This window comes from Lactuca virosa, chromosome 8 (assembly GCF_052849685.1).
Source record: "Lactuca virosa cultivar CGN04683 chromosome 8, Lactuca_virosa_CGN04683_v6, whole genome shotgun sequence".
In the NCBI taxonomy this organism is placed as follows: Eukaryota; Viridiplantae; Streptophyta; class Magnoliopsida; order Asterales; family Asteraceae; genus Lactuca; species Lactuca virosa.
Genome location: NC_136433.1, coordinates 220,048,220 through 220,067,577, shown reverse-complemented (window position 1 = coordinate 220,067,577; position 19,358 = coordinate 220,048,220). Strand labels below are relative to the sequence as shown.

General features: G+C 35.0%; 1 protein-coding gene and 1 non-coding gene across 2 annotated transcripts; one reads left to right on the top strand and one right to left on the bottom strand.

Moving 5' to 3' along the window:
- Window positions 1–2,224: 2,224 nt before the first annotated feature.
- LOC145131261 (uncharacterized) lies at window positions 2,225–4,414 on the bottom strand. Its single transcript, XM_079065977.1, has 3 exons — window positions 4,088–4,414; window positions 2,464–3,613; window positions 2,225–2,394 (listed from the first exon to the last, which is right to left on the bottom strand). The coding sequence occupies exons 1-3, from the start codon at window positions 4,412–4,414 to the stop codon at window positions 2,225–2,227; spliced, it is 1,647 nt and encodes a 548-aa protein (XP_078922103.1).
- On the top strand, window positions 4,137–4,243 carry LOC145135085 (small nucleolar RNA R71). The gene has a single exon (XR_013719565.1). It is a non-coding gene; the product is annotated as a small nucleolar RNA R71 (small nucleolar RNA).
- Window positions 4,415–19,358: the final 14,944 nt, after the last annotated feature.

Below are 19,358 nucleotides of genomic sequence, written 5' to 3'. Positions count from 1 at the left end.
GTCCTATATTTTTTCTACTTTTCAGATCATTTTGAATAGCCTCAATCGGAGTTACGGTTCATGAGATATGGTCAAAATACTGACAGGGGGTTAAAGCTGCCAGCAACATCCTTTAATTTTAGATTCCATATTATATCTTCGTGTGATCAATTCGATCGAATGTTTCTTGACCAAAGCATCTTCCAATCATTCCACAACATACTCCATAGGTTCCAAGCTCCATTTTAATCTCCAAACGCGCATCCAACTGCTCCCAAAGCACTGCTCCACTCAAACTATCTGAAATTGACATAAAAGCATGAGCAGTACGAGAATTCTTACGAATTACATGAGCTGAACATTATTTAAATAAATGAAATGCAAATGTACAAAATATGATACTCAATAATAATGAAAACTACCCTAAAAGATGCATAAAATGGCATCTAACAAATCTCCCCAAGCTTAAACCTTACTTGCCCTCAAGTAAGAAAAAGATAAAACATTATAAACAAATAGAAAGATGTAGATGACATAAAAAGGAACTTAGAAGAAAAACTAAAACAAGATTAAGGAAACTGAAAATTTAAACTTTATCAAAACACTTCACTCTTTTTTTTTGTTCACATGATCAGATTTCACAACGAGGAAGCTCCAATGAAATCACTACCTAGACAACAGTCTCAATACTTTATATTAACGATTCATAATTATATTTAATGAGTTAAACCAAACTTGAGCAAATAATTTATACGCCGAATTAAATTTGTGAAAACAATGTATTTTTAAAAATAATTTCACAAAAATTTGTTTATAAAAACTTAGCTTGACCAACCCCTCCTTTTTTTCCGAACTCGTCCAGTAAACGCGGTAAGCTCCATTATGGACAGAAAATCCAAGCTTACCCCTATGATTCCACTATCAAGGAATCAATCTCATTATACCACACATCTTCTTTGTCTTGATCAACTCTTTAGATTTAACTTGTTTGCTTCTTGATTTCGACTTGAACTTGACTTGGATTTGACTTTGAATTGTAGATTTCTTCAAGTTGCTTTATATACCATTTCTAACATATATATCGACTGGGCGTGAATTTTACTTTGAGGCCCACCATATCTCAAATACTTCAAAAATGATAACTATTTTGTAGGTATAACGAGAGTTCCCTCCTAACCTCAAAAGGCGCAGAAACTATAGGGTTCAGTACTTCAAGAAATGATAATGGTTATCCAATCTAGGTTCTTTTTAAGGCATCTAAGGAAATTATTTTCAAAACACTGTTCGTTTTTCCATCCCACACTTCCATTATAAAAATTATCTGACTCTTATGTTGGTTCATATTGAAAACATTTAAAGCACTTGAAAAGATAATTCTTAAAATTGAGTGTAATGAGACTGTTATTTTCGGTAACTATCACACTTCATCTTAACAGAGCTATCGAATGTAAAAAATATCCTCATCTCATGTAATTTTTTAATTTTTTTTGGATTTTGATATGCAGAAAATAAAAATAAAAATAACTAGAAATAAAATCTTTTTGGGCTTTTCTTTGTTTTCATGAATGCAGAAAAATAAAAAGGAAAATATTTTTGGATTTTTGTTTTTTATGTGCAAATGCAATAGAATAAAATGCAAAAAGAAAAAAGAACATTTGAAAATTTTAAATGAAAAACTGAAAAAAAAATAACAAAAATGCAAAATTTTTACACTAACCCCCCCTCCCCAAGCTTAAAATGATGCATTGTCCTCAATGCTCAGAGAGGAATGAACAAATCAATAAAGCAAATAAAAACAAAACTTTGCAGCTAGGAAAGAGTGTACCTGATAAGTTTGCAGAAATCTGATTTTGACGAAGATGTGGCGAAAAATCTGAATTTCAGCAACTCTGTCAATCCTCTGATTTCCCCAAGCTTGCTGGGAACTACGACCATCTCTTTATTGAAAGCATAAAAAATAAAAACTACTCATCGGGTTGCCTCCCGGAAAGCCGCCCATTTTTAAATTCGTTGGATCGACTTTGCCCAACCAAATTAACTAACTGGTGTGGTTAGTTCTTCCTTGAAGCTCAACTCTTTTTCTTGTCACTCGAGATCCCTTCAAATATGGCAGAATTTTGGGATCTGATAATTTTTCAACAGACTTGAAAGACTTTACATTGTCTTCAGATAAGTCTTCCAGATGGTTTGATTTCTTTGTCTTTCTGATATTCTTCTGCCCAGAAATCTTCTCTTCAGATTCTTTTCATTTCAGATTCATACCAGAAATCACTTTTCCCTCTTTTTCTTTCAAAAGTTTGTTTCTTTTCAAAATTTTCTCTAATTTTTTCTTAGCAGATTCCATCTCAACCTCTTCTACCTCCCCAAGCTTATCTTCTACCAGCTCCTTGGATATATTTTCAGATGAATTCCCGTCTAAATTTTTTTATTGCACAGAGACATTAGAAAACTCACAGCAGCCCTCAGACAAAGGCCTGCTGGTACCCATATAATTGACAAAAACATTTTCAGAAGGAAAATCAGCATTATTAATTTGAAATTTAACCACTTCCTCATCAAACTCCATTGAAATCATTCCATTAAATACATCAATTTTCGTTTTCGTAGTTTTCATAAAAGGCCTTCCCAAAATAATAGAGTTTGCAACAGAAGTGTCTAAGTTTCCCATGTCCAATATATAAAAATCAGCGGGAAAAATCAGATTATCCACTTGGACAAGAACATCCTCCAACGCACCTTTTGGGTGTACTGTTGAATGATCCGCCAACTGGATGATGGTCCCGGTCTTTTGCAAAGATCCCAATTTTAACTTTTCAAAAATAGAAAACGGGAGGACATTAACTGAAGCTCCTAGATCAAGCATGGATTTTGGAAAATCAAGGTTCCCCAATTTACAAGGAACTGAGAAAATCCCCGGATCCTTGCACTTTGGAGGCAAACCATTTTGTAAAATAAATGAGATATTTTCGCCAGCTTTTACAATCTCATTAAATTTCATTTTGTTCTTTGAGTTGCATAAATTTTTAAGAAACTTAGCATAGCGATGGATATGTTGGATAATATCTAAAAGTGGGATATTTACCTCAACCTTGCGAAGAATTTCCATGATATCTTCATCATCTCTTGCACGCTTCGTACTCTCCAGTCTTGATGGGAATGGAGGTAATGGCTTGTACTCCTTCAGAATTGGCTTGGGTAGTGTTGGAGTTTCTTTTTCTTCTATCTTTTCAGATTCTTCTTCAACCAACACCTCTTCAAACTCTTCAACTTCAGCTTCTTTTTCTATCCCTTCCACATCTCCTTCTTCTATCAGAACCTCTTCAAACTCTTCTTCATCTTTGTTTTTTGGTTCAGATAAGCTTGGGCCTTCATATGTTTTCCCACTTCTCAAGAAAATAGCACTCAAATTATGCTTTGGATTGTTTTCAGTATGCCCTGGTAACTTTCCTTGAGACTCCAGACGACCCACAAAAGTGGCAAGTTGAGACACCTGTTGCTCCAGATTCTTGATACTAGCTCTAGTTTCGGTCTGGAATGCTTGGGTGCTCGTGGAAAGACTCTTTACTATATCTTCTAAGGCCACACTGGAGCTACTGGGTTGATGTTGGAAGTTTTGATTCTGGAAATTCGAGTTCTGAAAGTTGGGCTAAAAGTGAGAATTTTGATGAAAATTTGTCTGCTGAAAACCCGATTGCTGAAAATTTCGTTACTGCTGAAATCCGGGTGGAGGCTGAAATTGTTGTTTCTGCTGATAATTATTCTGAAAATTTTGGTGGTAGCCCCCGACAACTTTTACTACAACTGTATCCTCTTGCAATATTGGGCACATGTCAGTAGGGTGATCAGTCTTCAAGCAATTACCACATTGTTTCTTTGTAGCTGCTTTTTCTTTGGTCAGGAGCAGAACAAATTTCATCAATTCAGATATCTGAGCTTCCAGATGAACATTGTTGACTTCCTTGACACCCCTTGGTTAATCTGGATACCACTCATCTTTATTTCCAGAGTGTTTAGACTCGATTTCCAGCTTTTCGATCAGCTCTCTAATTTTAGTTGGTGTCATATCACCCAAAGAACCACCACTAGAAGTATTTATAAGGACTCTTACCATGGGTGTCAGACCTTCACAGAAACAGTTATAGAGCTGGTAATCACTAATTCCATGTTGGGGGCAATAGACCAAAAACTTCTTGAATCTCTCCCAGTAGGTATGTAAAGCTTCTGTTTTTCCTTGTTTGATACCAAGGATTTGTCTTCTGAGACTGGAGACTCGCGTTTCTGGAAAATATTTCTCTAAGAACAGCTTCGCGAGCTCAGTCCAAGTGGTGATGGAACCAGATGGGAGTTCATATAACCATTCTCTTGTAGAATCTTGAAGCGAAAAAGGGAATGCCTTTAACTTTATATAGTCTTCTGTGACAGCATGAGGCTTCATTCCTGAACAAACCACATGAAATTCCTTGAGGAATTTATGTGGGTATTCGTTTTCCAATCATCTGAAAGTGGGAAGAAGATGAATCAGCCCAGATTTAAGTTCGAAGTTCTGGGAATCTGGAAACGTAATGCAAAGGGGCTGTTGGTTGACCTCTTGAGTGGCCCACTCTCTAAGGGTCTTTTCTGCTTCGTCTCCACTCATAACTAAGTCTTCATATTCGGTTTCTGAAGAGTCTGTGAATTCAGTTTTAATGGAAGAGGGTGGGGAATAAGTTTTATATAGGCTGTTTTCAGGAGAAGATGGGGGTACTTTCGAAAAAATCGGATCTGGTTCGTTCCACAAGGGAGTCCCCGGCAACGGCGCCAATTTGTTAACACGCTGTCGCGCCCGTATTAAACAAGTAAATTATCACTGCTTGTTGCACTAAAAATATAGCACAGGGAAGCAAGGTCGAATCCTCAGGGACACAGCCTAAAAGTCAATGCCTTTTTGCATCAGGCACATCTAGTCAAAACAAAAATTATAAAAGGGGGTTTTAATTGTAAACTAAAAACTAAAATGCAGTGATATTAGATTAAATGAAAGTCAATAATAAAAATAATTCTAGTTCTGATGCGACTTTCCTAATCTTGCAACTGATCCAAATCTGATTATTTGAGATGCGTTCTATCTAAGCTGGTACTGAGAAAAACTAACAAGCTCTAGTAATTTCTCTTTTACCTAAACTAGTTAATCAAAACAAGCTCTTCAATTAACCCTAACTTTTTACTCTCTAATCAAACAAGCTCTTAATTAAATCATAAAAGGTGCATTAAGCTCTTTGTAATATTCCCAGCAATACCCAATACTTCTCACAAGCTCGAAAGCGTAAGGATATGATTTTTACAGTTTATACCAGAGTTAAATCCCAAAACGGAACCAAACTAATACTTGTTACTTTTACCAATTTATTACAACAATTATGGATTCTATTAATTGATTAACTAGAATGATAAAACCCTAGCTAGGTGATCAGACTAACAAGAATTCAAATCAAACATTCATTAATCTCAAAACTAAAGAATCTAGATAGAAACACAAATCAAAAACCAGATCTAATGATAAATCACATGAAAAATACTTGTCTTATGTAGAACTGAAAACTAGGGTTTAGCCAGACATGGCCAAAATCTGATGAAAACAGATGAAAATAGACATCAAATAACTAATCTTACTAATCTACTTGAAGGAGATGATCCACAGTCTTCAGATCTTCAGAAATCGTTGAAATCGGAGAAGAAACGCATCCAAAATCGTATTTTCGTCGTCTGGAACCTCTGGAATCGCCAACTTAGGTTACTGGAAGGTTATTAGGGTCTATTTATACGTCCAGGAGCAAAAAACGATGTGCATGCGATCACATGTATCAAAGCTGCGATCGCAGGTTTTGAAGAAAATGCGTCTCGTGCCTCTTTAATGAAGTAGGATACCATTTTGGCACTTTTTGGCCAACCTATGATCGCATGTACACAACCTGCGATCGCAGGTTTTCATTTTTTGCTTCCGGATGAATTTTTGGCACTAAAAAACCTCGAATCCAAGCTGCAACCTAACCTGGAATCGCATAAAGGCCCCATGCGATCGCATATCGGCAACCTGTGATCGCATGTTGTGCCTAAGAAGTCCGATATTTCGTCTACTTTCAGATCATTTTGAATCACCTCAATCGTAGTTACGGTTCATGAGATATTGTCAAAATACTGACAGGGGGTCAAAGCTGCCAGCAACATTCTTTAACTTTAGATTGCATATTCTCTCTTCGTGTGATCAATTCGATCGAATGTTTCTTGACCAAAGCATCTTCCAATCATTCCAAAAAATACTATAACACCCGATTCCTGGTATGTCTTTAATTCAAGAATTTTATGGGACTCGATGAGTTGGTGGCCCAACTCGTCGAGTAGAGACGGGATCCGCGGGAAGTTTAAGTGACCTACTCGACGAGTCGGAGACTGACTCGGCGAGTAGGTGCTGTATGGGTGAAACCCTAGATTTGAGGGTTTGCACCCTATTTAAACCTCTTATTGCAGCCTCCATCTTCCCTTATGCTCCCAGAACACCTCATATCGAAACCCTAGCCGCTTTGAGTGATCTAAGGCTATTTTTGGTGCTTTTGGGTAGTTTGTGAAGCTTGGAAGGAAGGAAGAAGCTTGAGAATTCGAGTTGGGGCTTGTAGATCCAGAGATCTTATTCCATCTTCAGCTCAATCAAGGTAAATGCCCCCTGTTTTGGTCTTCCATTTGGTTGTTCATCTTTAGGACTTAGATTTTGGGTGCATTTAGGGCTTTCTAAGCCATTTTCGGATTTGTGAAGTGATTCATGGGGTTCTACTTTCAGATCTGAATCATTGGAGGGGTCTCATGGCATAAAGGTGCCAACTTTATGGCCATGAGAGCCCCATGCACATTGTAGAACACCTTTTATGGATTTTTGAGCCAAAGACCCCATGCATGTGCACCAAGTTTGGAACTTTACGTGTAAAATGGACATTAGGAGGCCAGATCTATGGTTTTGAGGTGTTAAGACCCATTTAAACCGACTGTATAGTAATGGTCATGGAGGGACTCGACGAGTCGCTCTTGGGACTCGGCGAGTCGCGGTGTATTCACTACCAAATCCTTTCTGTGGATGGACCAGTTGTTAGGGAGAAAGTCCCGTGGATATTTAGACACGAAAAGGACCTGGGAATCATGGGACTCGACGAGTGTATGAACAGAATCGGCGAGTCCAAGGCAATCTCCCAACCTTTGAAGATGGACTCAACGAGTTGTTCATACAACTCGGCGAGTCATAGACTGGACACGTTCTTATGAGGGAGATGAACTCGCCGAGTTGAAGGAAGAACTCAGCGAGTCCGATGAAGATAGTCCCGATGGTTTGAATGAAGGAGAACTCGACGAGTTCTCGCAAGACTCGACGAGTGGTGTCGGGGTTGGATCGGGTTAATGGAGCATGGACTCGACGAGTTGGTAGACCAACTCGGCGAGTCAGGTCAAGTGGGTGTTGACTTTGCCTGGTTTTGGTATTGACCCTGGTTGGGTTGTATGTTCGGTTTGATGACTTGAAGGTTGTCGTGTAGGGATTGAGGAGTCGAGGAAGGCCGACCTTCACGCCGAGGACAGTTCAGACACTACACGACATCGAGGTGAGTTACCTTCCAGTAGAAGTGGGTATGCGGCACCAAGGTTGGCCCACTAGTAGTTGTTTAGCTGAGATGATTGTCTTTGTGATAATTGTTTGGTCTGCTATTGTTTGATATGCGAGTATGCTAGTTTGCTTGATATGTGACTATGCTAGTTTGCTATGTTATGTGAGATAGTATCAGTAGGAGGGGACTAGTCCCCGAATCGGTCGTTAGGACCAACGGGTAGGTCGGACACCCCAGATACGTCTGACAGTATGATTGAGATATAATATTATGTGTTAGCAGTAGGGGGTGAAATAGTCCCCGTGTTCGGTTGAAAGACCGGAGGGTAGGTCAGCACCCCAGAATAGCCTGACATGGGTAGGTCAGCACCCCAGAATGGCTCGACATGGGTAGGTCAGCACCCCGGAATGGCTTGACATGGGTAGGTCAGCACCCCAGAATGGCTTGACATGGGTAGGACGGGCGCCCCAGAATTGCCCGGCAGTTTATATGCTATGTGAGTGTATGGTATGTGGTGTGATGGGGGAACTCACTAAGCTTTGTGCTTGCAGTTTTAGTTTTGGTTTTAGGTACCTCTTCGTCTAAGGGGAAGGAGCCGGCGGTGTAGCATCGTATCACACACACACATGATTTCCGCATGGAGTTTTCTGCGAATGTACTCTGATTTATTTTACTTTGACAATATGATTTTCAGACACATTGTTATATTTCTTTTTACAAATGACATGGCATGGGAAATGTTTTGGTAAACTATATTGTGGTTTACTTAATTAAAAATGAAAATTTTGGGCTTGAAATTTGGGATGTTACAAATACTCCATAAGTTCCAAGCTCCATTTTATGCTCCAAACGCGCATCCAACTGCTCCCAAAGCACTGCTCCACTCAAACTATCTGAAATTGACATAAAAACATGAGCAGTACGAGAATTCTTACGAATTACATGAGCTGAACATTATTTAAATAAATGAAATGCAAATGTACAAAATATGATACTAAATAATTATGAAAACTACCGTAAAAGATGCATAAAATGGCATCTATCAATTTTATAACCAAATTTCCCAAGACGACAGAGGGATTGGATGCAATCTGGGTGATTGTCGATCGGTTAACCAAATACGCCCATTTCCTGCCAATTAAGGAAACATATAAAATTGAGAAGCTGACCCGGATCTACATAAAGGAGATTGTGAGATTACATGGCATCCCAATATCTATTATCTCATACAGGTATAGTAGGTTTACCTCCCGGTTTTGGCAATCGCTACAGAGGTCGTTGGGAACTCAGCTCGATATGAGCACTGCCTACCATCCCCAGACATATGGGCATAGTGAGAGGACCATCTAAATCATGGAAGATATGCTCCGAGCCTGTGTGATAGACTTTGGCAAAGCATGGGATACCCATTTTCCCCTAATCGAATTCCCATACAACAATAGCTATCACACAAGCATCAAGGTAGCTCCATTTGAGGCCCTTTATGGACTAAAATGCCGATCACCTCTCTGTTAGGCGAAGGTAGGAGACACACAATTGGCAAAAGGGCAGGTACCAAACATCACTCTCATCGGGCCCGAGATTATCCGGGAAACGACTGAGAAAATCGTTCAGATCAGGGATTGACTCCAGGCATCTCGAGACCGACAGAAGAGCTACGCCGACAGATGACGGAAGCCCCTAGAATTCCAAGTCAGCGATCGCGTACTGCTGAAGGTCTCTCCATGGAAGGGGATGATATGCTTCGGAAGTCGGGGAAAGTTGAATCCAAGATACATCGGACCATTCGAAATCCTTGCTAGCATAGGTCCGGTGGCTTACAAGCTGCAATTACCACCAGATCTCAGCAATGTGCATCCCGTCTTTCATGTGTCAAACGTAAAGAAATGTTTATCTGACGAGACTCCCACTCGACGAGATTGAGGTGAATGAAAATCTCCATTTCGTTAAGGAGCCAGTTGAAATCATGGATAGAGAAGTGAAGTGAACCAAGCAAAGCCGCATTCCCATTGTGAAGGTCTGATGGAGCGCCAAGCAAGGACCAGAGTTCACCTGGGAACACGAAGATCAGATGATGCAAAAGTACCCCCATCTTTTCCTTAGTTCTTGAAGGCTACTCCAGATCGGGACGAAATTCCCTCTAACAGGGGGATGATGTCCCAACTAGCAAATTAGGGTTAAGATGTTGATCCTTGTACAAGATAATTTCCTATATGTAATTTTGCAACACTACATTTATTGAAATTCAAGTTGCAATGCTATTGAAGTTCCTACATTCATACATTGTGATTCAAGCCGAAACAACTCCTACAAGTCCAAAACTCGACCCAATAAGCCAAGTCCAATCAATTTTGGGCCTTAGCCCAAAGATTCTCGGCCCAAAACTGTCACACCCCGCTAAAGCGGAAACACGAGGCGTGGCAGTGTAAAGGGTTTCATAGCAAAAGTTAAAAGACAACAACAACCATAGTATTAAAAATCTTTAAAAATTTACAATGGGTTTGAACAACTTTTAAAAGAAATTACAATGTGAATTGAAATACAACACATGCGAATGCTCCTAAAAGTGAAGTGTCCCTAAGTGCCATTTACTCGATGATTCCTGAAAAAGCATGTAAAACGAGCGTCAACTATAAAAATAGTTGGTGAGTACTCACAAGTTTATAACATAATATAGTTTGAAATTCATGATAATCTGAATTTCGTCCCTTCTACCCCGGTTGAATGAATTTCGTCCCGAAATTCAATTCGTGACGTATTCTATTAGAACTTAGCCGAATACAGTTGTATAGCTGGAGCGGTGGTGACTTGAAAGGCTCTTTGATTATTTTGGGTTAATTCCTCAAGAGAAGAGCCCAACTCTTTAGCTATAATCAAATTAATGTTTCCTTAATTCAAATTCTTTCGTCTAGATTATGGAAAATTTGGTTCATGGAATCATGATCCAACCATGGCGACCTAGTCGAAAAAGATCATCTAGTTAGATATTATCTGAATTAAGAGAGCGGTATAAGTTTTGCTGAAGCACCAACTGCACTGAGCGTTAAATCCGCATCGATCCTTAAGTCGCATTCTAAATTAGCACTAAGTGTAAATTCGCCATCTAATAAAGAAGGGATTAAGAGCAATTTATTCACTTCCGGGTTGGCTACTAAATATGGAAAATATATATAATCTGAAATAAGAAGGGGTAGCACGAATGAAAAAGAAGCGATCAAGGGTAAGTTCCTAAAGATACGCACTAAGGGTAAGCAACGAAGTTTTGGTACCTCTCGAATGTAAAGGCTATTTAAGTGTCGTCTATAAAATAAGTTACGAAACGATCGAGGATTTCCGAAGCAATATTTACTACCACGGTTACTCTTACTATAATAAAACAATATTCGAAGAATATATATATTTAGAGAGTCATTGTCGCAAATGGAGGCGATGCAAGTTTATGATAAATTAAATCACCTTGTCTAGATAACAATTTGAGTGATTAGAAATGATAAGTAATCTCACTATTATCAAAATGTGTAATAATTCCAAGATAATGAAGATACATGTGTGGCGATCAAACGAAGTAGTAAAATAATAAAAAGATAAATTAAAGTTAAATGTTTAAGTCGTCATTAAGGGAAATTTTTTTTATAGAAATATTAATATTACGCTTTTTGTAAAATTGTCTAATTGTCTAAGTCAAGACAAATACAAGTTTAAGAGGAGTCAGAATATTTATGAAAACAAGTTTGAGAGTTTAGGAATTCATTGAAAATTGCAAAGTAGAATGCTATTTTTAAGAAATGAATAAAAATACTGATCATTGAAAATAGTGCATTCTTAGTTTAGTGTTTCTACAAAAACAATCATTTAGAAAATAGATAATCGTAAAATTCAAAACTTTTGATGTATTTAAAGAAAAGAAGAAACATAAGGATACATATCCTTCACATATATTTTTCGGATATAGAAAAATTATAAGCATAAGGGTATTCATCTTGTGTATTACTTATAAGGAAAAATACAATGAAACTTGCATTTTAAATCAAGTTTCCGAATTTAGAATGAAAGAGCAAATGTAAATAAGGATTACTTGTTTATTGTAGATTTCAAAATAAAAACAAGATATATATGGTAAAAGGTGTAATTGAATATATCAAAGTTGACTAAATCAAAATTATGTCTCACAACTATACACGTATTAATCGCTCAAAACGAAAGGGTAGACTTCTAGTCTTTATGTATACGAACATGATACCAGGAGATGCAAAATAGACAGAAACAAAGTTAGACAATGTGTTATGTTAATATTATGGCGTGCGAGATCTAAAATCAGAAGGAAAGCGAGAAATAAGGTTCGGGGGAAAGAAAAAGGAAGGTAGCGGCGACAATGATTGTTATTGTTAAAATTTTAAGAACAATACATATAGGTAGATTTAAAACCAGGTTGAGATATATTTCAAACTTCAATATTTGATGTATGTTGATGGTTACATAGACATGTGGGAGTTTTAAAGTGTTTGCTAAGTATTGCTAAAAATTCATAAGTTATCTATTAAGTTAAACTCCATTTGTGAAAAAAAAGCCCTACAAATGGCAATTGAAAATCTGACAATTTTGACTTTTTAGACTGAAGTCCAACAATGATTAAAATTGATAAGGTAAAGACTGAATATATTTAGAAGAATAATTATTCATTGTTGAGAGTGTATCACTGGAAATTTTAAAGTGAACACTAAGTTTTCAAATGCTATAAATTTTAAAAACTTTATAGATTATAAAACCATATTGAAGCAAAGTACACAAATAAGGTATGTTTTGAAATACAAGCATTAGAGATGTCTTATAAACATGTTTGAAGTATAAATTTGCATAAATATCATGTTGGGTTTCGAGAAAACACATTAAAGTAAATTACAATGTCTAAATGAGAAAGTTGTTAAGAGTGTCAAAACAAAAGTGTTTTGAAGATTCGATGAAACTTTTTCACATAATAAGAACTTAAATGTCATATGTTTAAGTTTTATAGCATAGAGTTTAAACACTTTTATAAAAGAAAATGTTTCTAAGTTTTTCGAAAACGTGTCAAAATGGTAAGCAAGGATTAAAATGGTTACATGCCCTTAAAAGCACATCTATCCATTAAAATGGATTTGAAATGAAATTAAAATAGCAAGGTTAAAACAAATATTGGTTAAATTGAGTTTTGAAGAAAAGAGTTAAGTTAAAGCAAGTTGTCAAAAAAATTTTAGCGAGAATATGGCTTACATTGTTAGGAAATGTCTACTAAGTTGAATGAAGTGGTTATAAAATATTTTATCGATGATAAATAAAACCTATGAAGCGAAATAATTTTTTGACGGAAGATTAAGAATTAAGGACAAAGTATGTTAGTGTAGTTGATCGTACCTAAATACTAAGGTGAGTACAAAACGAGTATAAGGCGAGTGCCGATGTCTTTTCCCCAAAATAAAGGACAAGAAAAATTGTTTGAAAAACATTTTATGGTGTCAATGCAGTTGACGACCTTTTATAGAGGTCAAAGGGATATCCTATGGTAAGTTTTAACCTCAAGGTGGAAACAACCTAGGGCTAAATCGTAGCATAGAAATAAGATCTCAAATATAGGTTAAACCTCTGTGTCTCCTTGTGAGTCGAATCCCGATTGCCCGCCAATGGTATCCAAGTGATTACTTAGTGGTGACTCATCTACCACCTTACGCGATGCTCCAATTATCATTCGTGTAGGTATCGAAATGCTTTTTCCTAGTTTTAACTCTAATACGAAGACGATGAAGAGGTATTAAGAAATAATTGGTATAGGATTCGACTTAAGATTATTACTAGTGTATATCTAGCTACTAACCTTACATCTAAAGTCAATAGCTACCGAGGAATACCCATTCTTAGTACTACCGAGGAATACAACACATGCGAATGCTCCTAAAAGTGAAGTGTCCCTAAGTGCCACTTACTCGATGATTCCTGAAAAAGCATGTAAAACGAGCGTCAACTATAAAAATAGTTGGTGAGTACTCACAAGTTTATAACATAATATAGTTTGAAATTCATGATAATCTGAATATTGATAACAATTTCCATAAACAAATGTTCATTGCTAAAATAAGTAAATAAGTTTTCATGAATAGAAGTTCGTTGCTAAAGCGAGTAATAAAGTTTCCATAAATAGAAATATATTGAAAAAAATTGAGTAATAAGTTTGCATAAACAAAGTTCGTTGTCATCATGAGAGATAAAGTATGTTGTCAAAATGAGATGAAATGTTCATATTCTCATGGGAGATAAAGTTTGTTACTAAAATGAGTAAACAAGTTTCATTGCTATAATGAGCAATCAAGTTTGTTGCTACAAGGAGCAAACAAGTTTGTTACTATAAGGAGCAACCAAGTTCGTTGCTAAAACAAGTAAATCAGTATTTAGTAACAAAAGTTCGTTGTTATAATGAGATACAAAGTTTATTGCTATAATCAGAAACAAAGTTCATTGCTATAATTAATAAACGAGTTTGTTGCCATAATAAATAACAAGTTTGTATGTGTATGAGCAAACAATGAGTTCCCAACCAAGCCTATGAATGATGCCCTATCAAGATCTATGCTTATCGTTCCATAGATTATATGGTATCATGCACTCCAGCAATCGGGCGAGTGAGGAGTTGTCAATTCCTAATAGCGCTATCCACAATGACCATTTGCTCAAAGAGTTAATGGTTGGAGTAAAGTATAAAGGAAGGGACTTAAGACGATAAGTTCTCATGTTCCGTGTTGCATAGACATACATAGCAGAATATAGCAAATTATAGCAAAATATAGCAATCGAGTGTGATACGAATCAATTTAAATACAACGAACAATAAATAGTTTTTTGGACATGCTTTTCCACCCCAAAACATAAAAACCGAAAATAGGGGAGTGCGTGAATACTCACAATATGCAAAATATAGCAACCAAGTTTATACGAGTCAAATAAATACAACGAACATAAAAAGTTTAGGACATTCTTTTCCACCCCAAAACATTTAAAAACCGAGAATAGGGGAGTGGTGAATACTCACAATATGCAAAATATAGCAACCAAGTTTATACGAGTCAAATAAATACAACGAATAAAAATAGTTTAGGACATGCTTTTCCACCCCAAAACATAAAAACCAAAAATAGGGGAGTGCGTGAATACTCACAATATGCAAAATATAGCAACCAAGTTTATACGAGTCAAAATATATACAACGAACATAAAAAGTTTAGGACATGCTTTTCCACCCCAAAACATTTAAAAACCGAGAATAGGGGAGTGGTGAATACTCACAATATGCAAAATATAGCAACCAAGTTTATACGAGTCAAATAAATACAACGAATAAAAATAGTTTAGGACATGCTTTTCCACCCCAAAACATAAAAACCGAAAATAGGGGAGTGCGTGAATACTCACAATATGCATTGAGATGATGCAAATTGTGCCTTCAACTACGATCCACTTGTACCACTATCGATTCCTACACGATGTTACACAATAATGAGTCTCTAATAGAAAGCTAACACTAGTATATTTGCTACTACAATAGAATTATGTCAATATTGTGTCAAAATTTAATATTGATAAGTTAAAAACATATTTCTGTGAAAATTAAATTTCAATGAATCAATTGTTATATAACAATTTAAGTGGAAAATTCACATTATTGAAATGTTAATATTTAACATTTTAAGAGGTGTTCCAATGATTAAATATTCAAAAACTAAATCAATTTGGTTCTAAACTTTCCCAAACTTTTCATTTCAGTTTTAATTGAAGTCAAAGACCTTAAGATAAGTTTTCTTGAACTTTTGATTTGTCTAACTATTTTTCACCATTTAATTCCTTGAATAATCATAAAATCATGGTAAAATAGTAAATTATCATGAAAAATTCTTATAATTTTTGTGTAACTGTTTTACAGTGTACATAATATGGGAAAAATATTACTATGTGTTTTCAAAAAGTTTAACACAATTTTTCTGATTTTTGTGTATTTATTCTATAAAAATAGAAATAAATAGATAACAATTTTAAAAATTCACAAAACCTTTTTTACAAGTTTTATTACACATACTTAAGCTGGGAAAAATATAAAAATGGATTTCTAAACTGTTTAACCCAATTTTATGATTTTTGTGCATTTAAGTGTATTAAATCTTGGGAAAATAGAAGAAAAATAGCATACAGAAGGGAAAAATCATCAAAATTTATATGTAACATCCTAATATATTAAAAGGTGCTCTGGTAAATTTTCATGAAATTTGGATGAGGAAAACTAATTTTCCTGTTTTTAGTCTATTATAAACACAAAAATCATGGAAAAATAGATATACATTTTTAAAAACTCCCAAAATATTTGTCTGAGTCTTAAACATAAGGTAGAAGCTACGAAAAATAATAGATAATATTTTCACTTTCCCTAAAGTGGTTTTATGATTTATTGGAGCTAAATGAAAAGAAAATTCAAAACCATACTAAACAGTAACAACAATCCATGAAACTTCATGAGAGATGTTTGGTAACTAAAAGAATCATAAAAAATGTTTCCCAGAATTTATTTTCAAGTGTAAGTATTTTATATGCTTTAACACTCTATTTTCTTATTATTTTCATGTAAAAATAAATAAAATATATATTGAGCTGAAAATTTTCAGAATGCATCTTCATATAATTTAATATCAATGAAAAATCGTTTTCGTATTTTTGATGTGGAAAAAATGTCTAAAGGCTCAATAAATTATAGAGAAAATTTGATACTTGTGATTTTGGTAAAGATTATTGATGTTACTTTGAGAATTTTTGCAACATGTTCCAAAGACTTTTGAATCAAGATCTTTTTGTACCTCTTAATACATGATGTTAAGTGCTCAAATTGATTTCTCCTAGATTTTTAGTGAGGAATAAGACCTTTGAACATGCAATAAAAAACTAGCATTCACAAAAAGGTGTTGATTGAGCAACAGTTTTGTAAAAATTGCTAAAAATCGAAATGTTTGAATTTTCCAGTGAGGTCAGATGGATTTGAAAGCTAACTCAACATATTATATTTCAGAAAAAGAATCTGGAATTTTCGTTAAGAAATGAGTGAGATATGGCAGTTTAAAGTCAGGTAAAGAAATCTGGCAGATTGCATGCATGATGATTGGTTAGAAAAGTGAGTTTTCATCATTTCTTTGAGTAAATCTTTTGAAATATTTTAAAGATATCATGATCCATGCATGTTATGGTCATGTTTCCAGAGATCAAATATATTTAAAAATCATAATTTACATACATGCATTAAAATACAAAAATCTTATTTCTCAAGAACTCTTAAAAATGAGTTTGATGTTTTGATCCTTAAAATCGATTTTTGCACTAAGATCATTAACATGAAACCTTGTTTAACATACATGCATGGTGTTAAAACACATCCATGATGTTATAATAACCATTTTAACAAAAAGAAAACAAGTTTGAAGAAGATGAAGAAGTAGAAGTCGGTTTTTGAAGTAAAATGCACATGCATGGCTTAAATCATTGTTGTGGATCTTCAAGAGATGTATGTTCTTTACCTTAAATTTATTTGTGGGTTGAAAAACCCTTATGAATCTCCATAATTTCGTGGTTAAGAGGCTGTGGTTGTGGTGTTTGGAGAAAAAAAATTAGAGAGAAGGTAGAGAGAGTTTCTAGAGAGAGAAAGAGGAGAGATGTGTGTGTGTTGGAGAATGAGAGTGTGAGAGAGAGATATGGGAAGAGAGGGGTCCAAAATTTTGAGTATAATACAAATTTCTCATTCATTTTGTTTTATAAAATTTAAGTTCTTTTATAAAATATCTAAATTTTATATAAAATGTGCACTAAAATCAAGTTTTTATTTATAAAACCTTGATTTTTGATTTATAAATTAAGGGTAAATGTTAATGAGTTAAATTTTATTTTCCTTGAATGAGTTTTTATAATTTTAATTATTATAAGATCATATTATGAGGCTCATAACTATTTTTATAGAATTTTTAAGGTTAAATTTCATAAATTTAGGTTTTTTAGGTCATTTAGGGTTTTTGAGATTTTTAAATCTTTGGATATCAAAATCAATAAAATCTTTGAGACTTAAATTTATCTTATGGTATTATAACTCTTTTCAAAGTTATAAATAATGTTTGGAACTTATTTTATCGGTTTATTGGCATTCTATGTAATTATTCCGAGATTCAAGCGGAATTGAGGAATCAAGTATACTAGTCCTAGTTTTCAACTCTGACTTAAGTTCCAATGAGACTAGGACCTAATTTCTACCATTAGGTCAAGTGCATGATGTGTGTATATGATTCATGAAAAGGTGTTCGAGTCAAAGAGTGACCTAAATATGGATATTCACTACAGTTAAGTAGTTGTAGAATTCACATATCATTGTGAAATCTAAGTATACTATCCATTGATTCTAATTGTTTCCAAGTTTCTAGTAGGTTATAACTTAGTTTCTAGTTACTAAGTCTAGTATGTGTTGTGCCTACACGTAGAACTAAGTTTATCAAATCTAGAACCGGCTCGAATTTTGACGGTTGTCACAAAAACCCTTATTGGACCAAGACTCCTTTATTGGGCCCTATTGGGCCGATCACTTCTCCAATTTGTCTTGTTGGGTCGAAAACCCATATTTGGGCCTTAATGGACCGAAAACTTCTATTGCGCTCTATATTGTGCCGAAAATATTTTATTGAGCATTATTGGTCCGAAAACCATTCATTGAGCATTAATGGGCCAAAAATCCTTATTGGGTTGAGAAGCGTCTTAGCTCGGTTGGTTTATAAAAAAAAGGAAATAAGATTGGATAATATGCTTGACACCTCATAATTACACATCAAATAACAATGTGATTAACCCAAAAATAACTAAGCAATGAGCAATTGTCCAACATGTTTCAAGGCCAATCTTTTTCCCTTTCTCTCTTTTAATCGGCCGAGCATAGACACATACACACACTTCACATTTCAATTTCACACTTAACTCTCAAAAACTCAAATTCTCTCATTTCCTTGCTCTAAAAATTTGTGGGTGTGTGTGTTATCTTCAAAGAAGTCTCCTTCAAGGTTCATAAACTTGCTAAGTTCTAGGTTAAACTCAAGTGTTTTGTTTCGTATTTGTACTAAGATCATTCCTCTTACACCCTTATTTTCATGCATATGGCCCCTTAGAACATCCACATTTCGAGAATCTCACCAAGAACACAAGCTAGGCTCGAAGTTTTTTCCTTCTTCTTCTTCTACATCTCGAAAATCCCCAAGGTGAGCTTCATACCCCACTATTTTCATGTTTTTCATCCTTTTGGGGGGGGGGGGGAATACAAGTCAAGTCTTGTTTAAATCTTTGAATATATGCATGCGCTTGTATGTTTATATGACCATGTGTGTTGAAATGTTTATTACTTCATGTTAACACTCCATAAACTACAGATTTTACAAATCTCATGTTGTTAGAAAAGTTATCTCTGAATAAGTCGCATATTTTGGTATTATATTGAAGAAGAAATAAGTTGCAAAGTAAAAATGGTATTTAGTGTGTGTTAAAAATCAAAGAAAATGTGATAATATATTTGGTTGTAAAATCTTGAAAGATGGTGAAAATATGAGAGTTACACTCAAAATGGTTAATTTTTGGTTATATATATTTTTACCACTAATACTTGTACAAATATTGAAACATAATAAATCTCATGGATTTATATGAGATTTTGTGGGAATTGTGACTTAT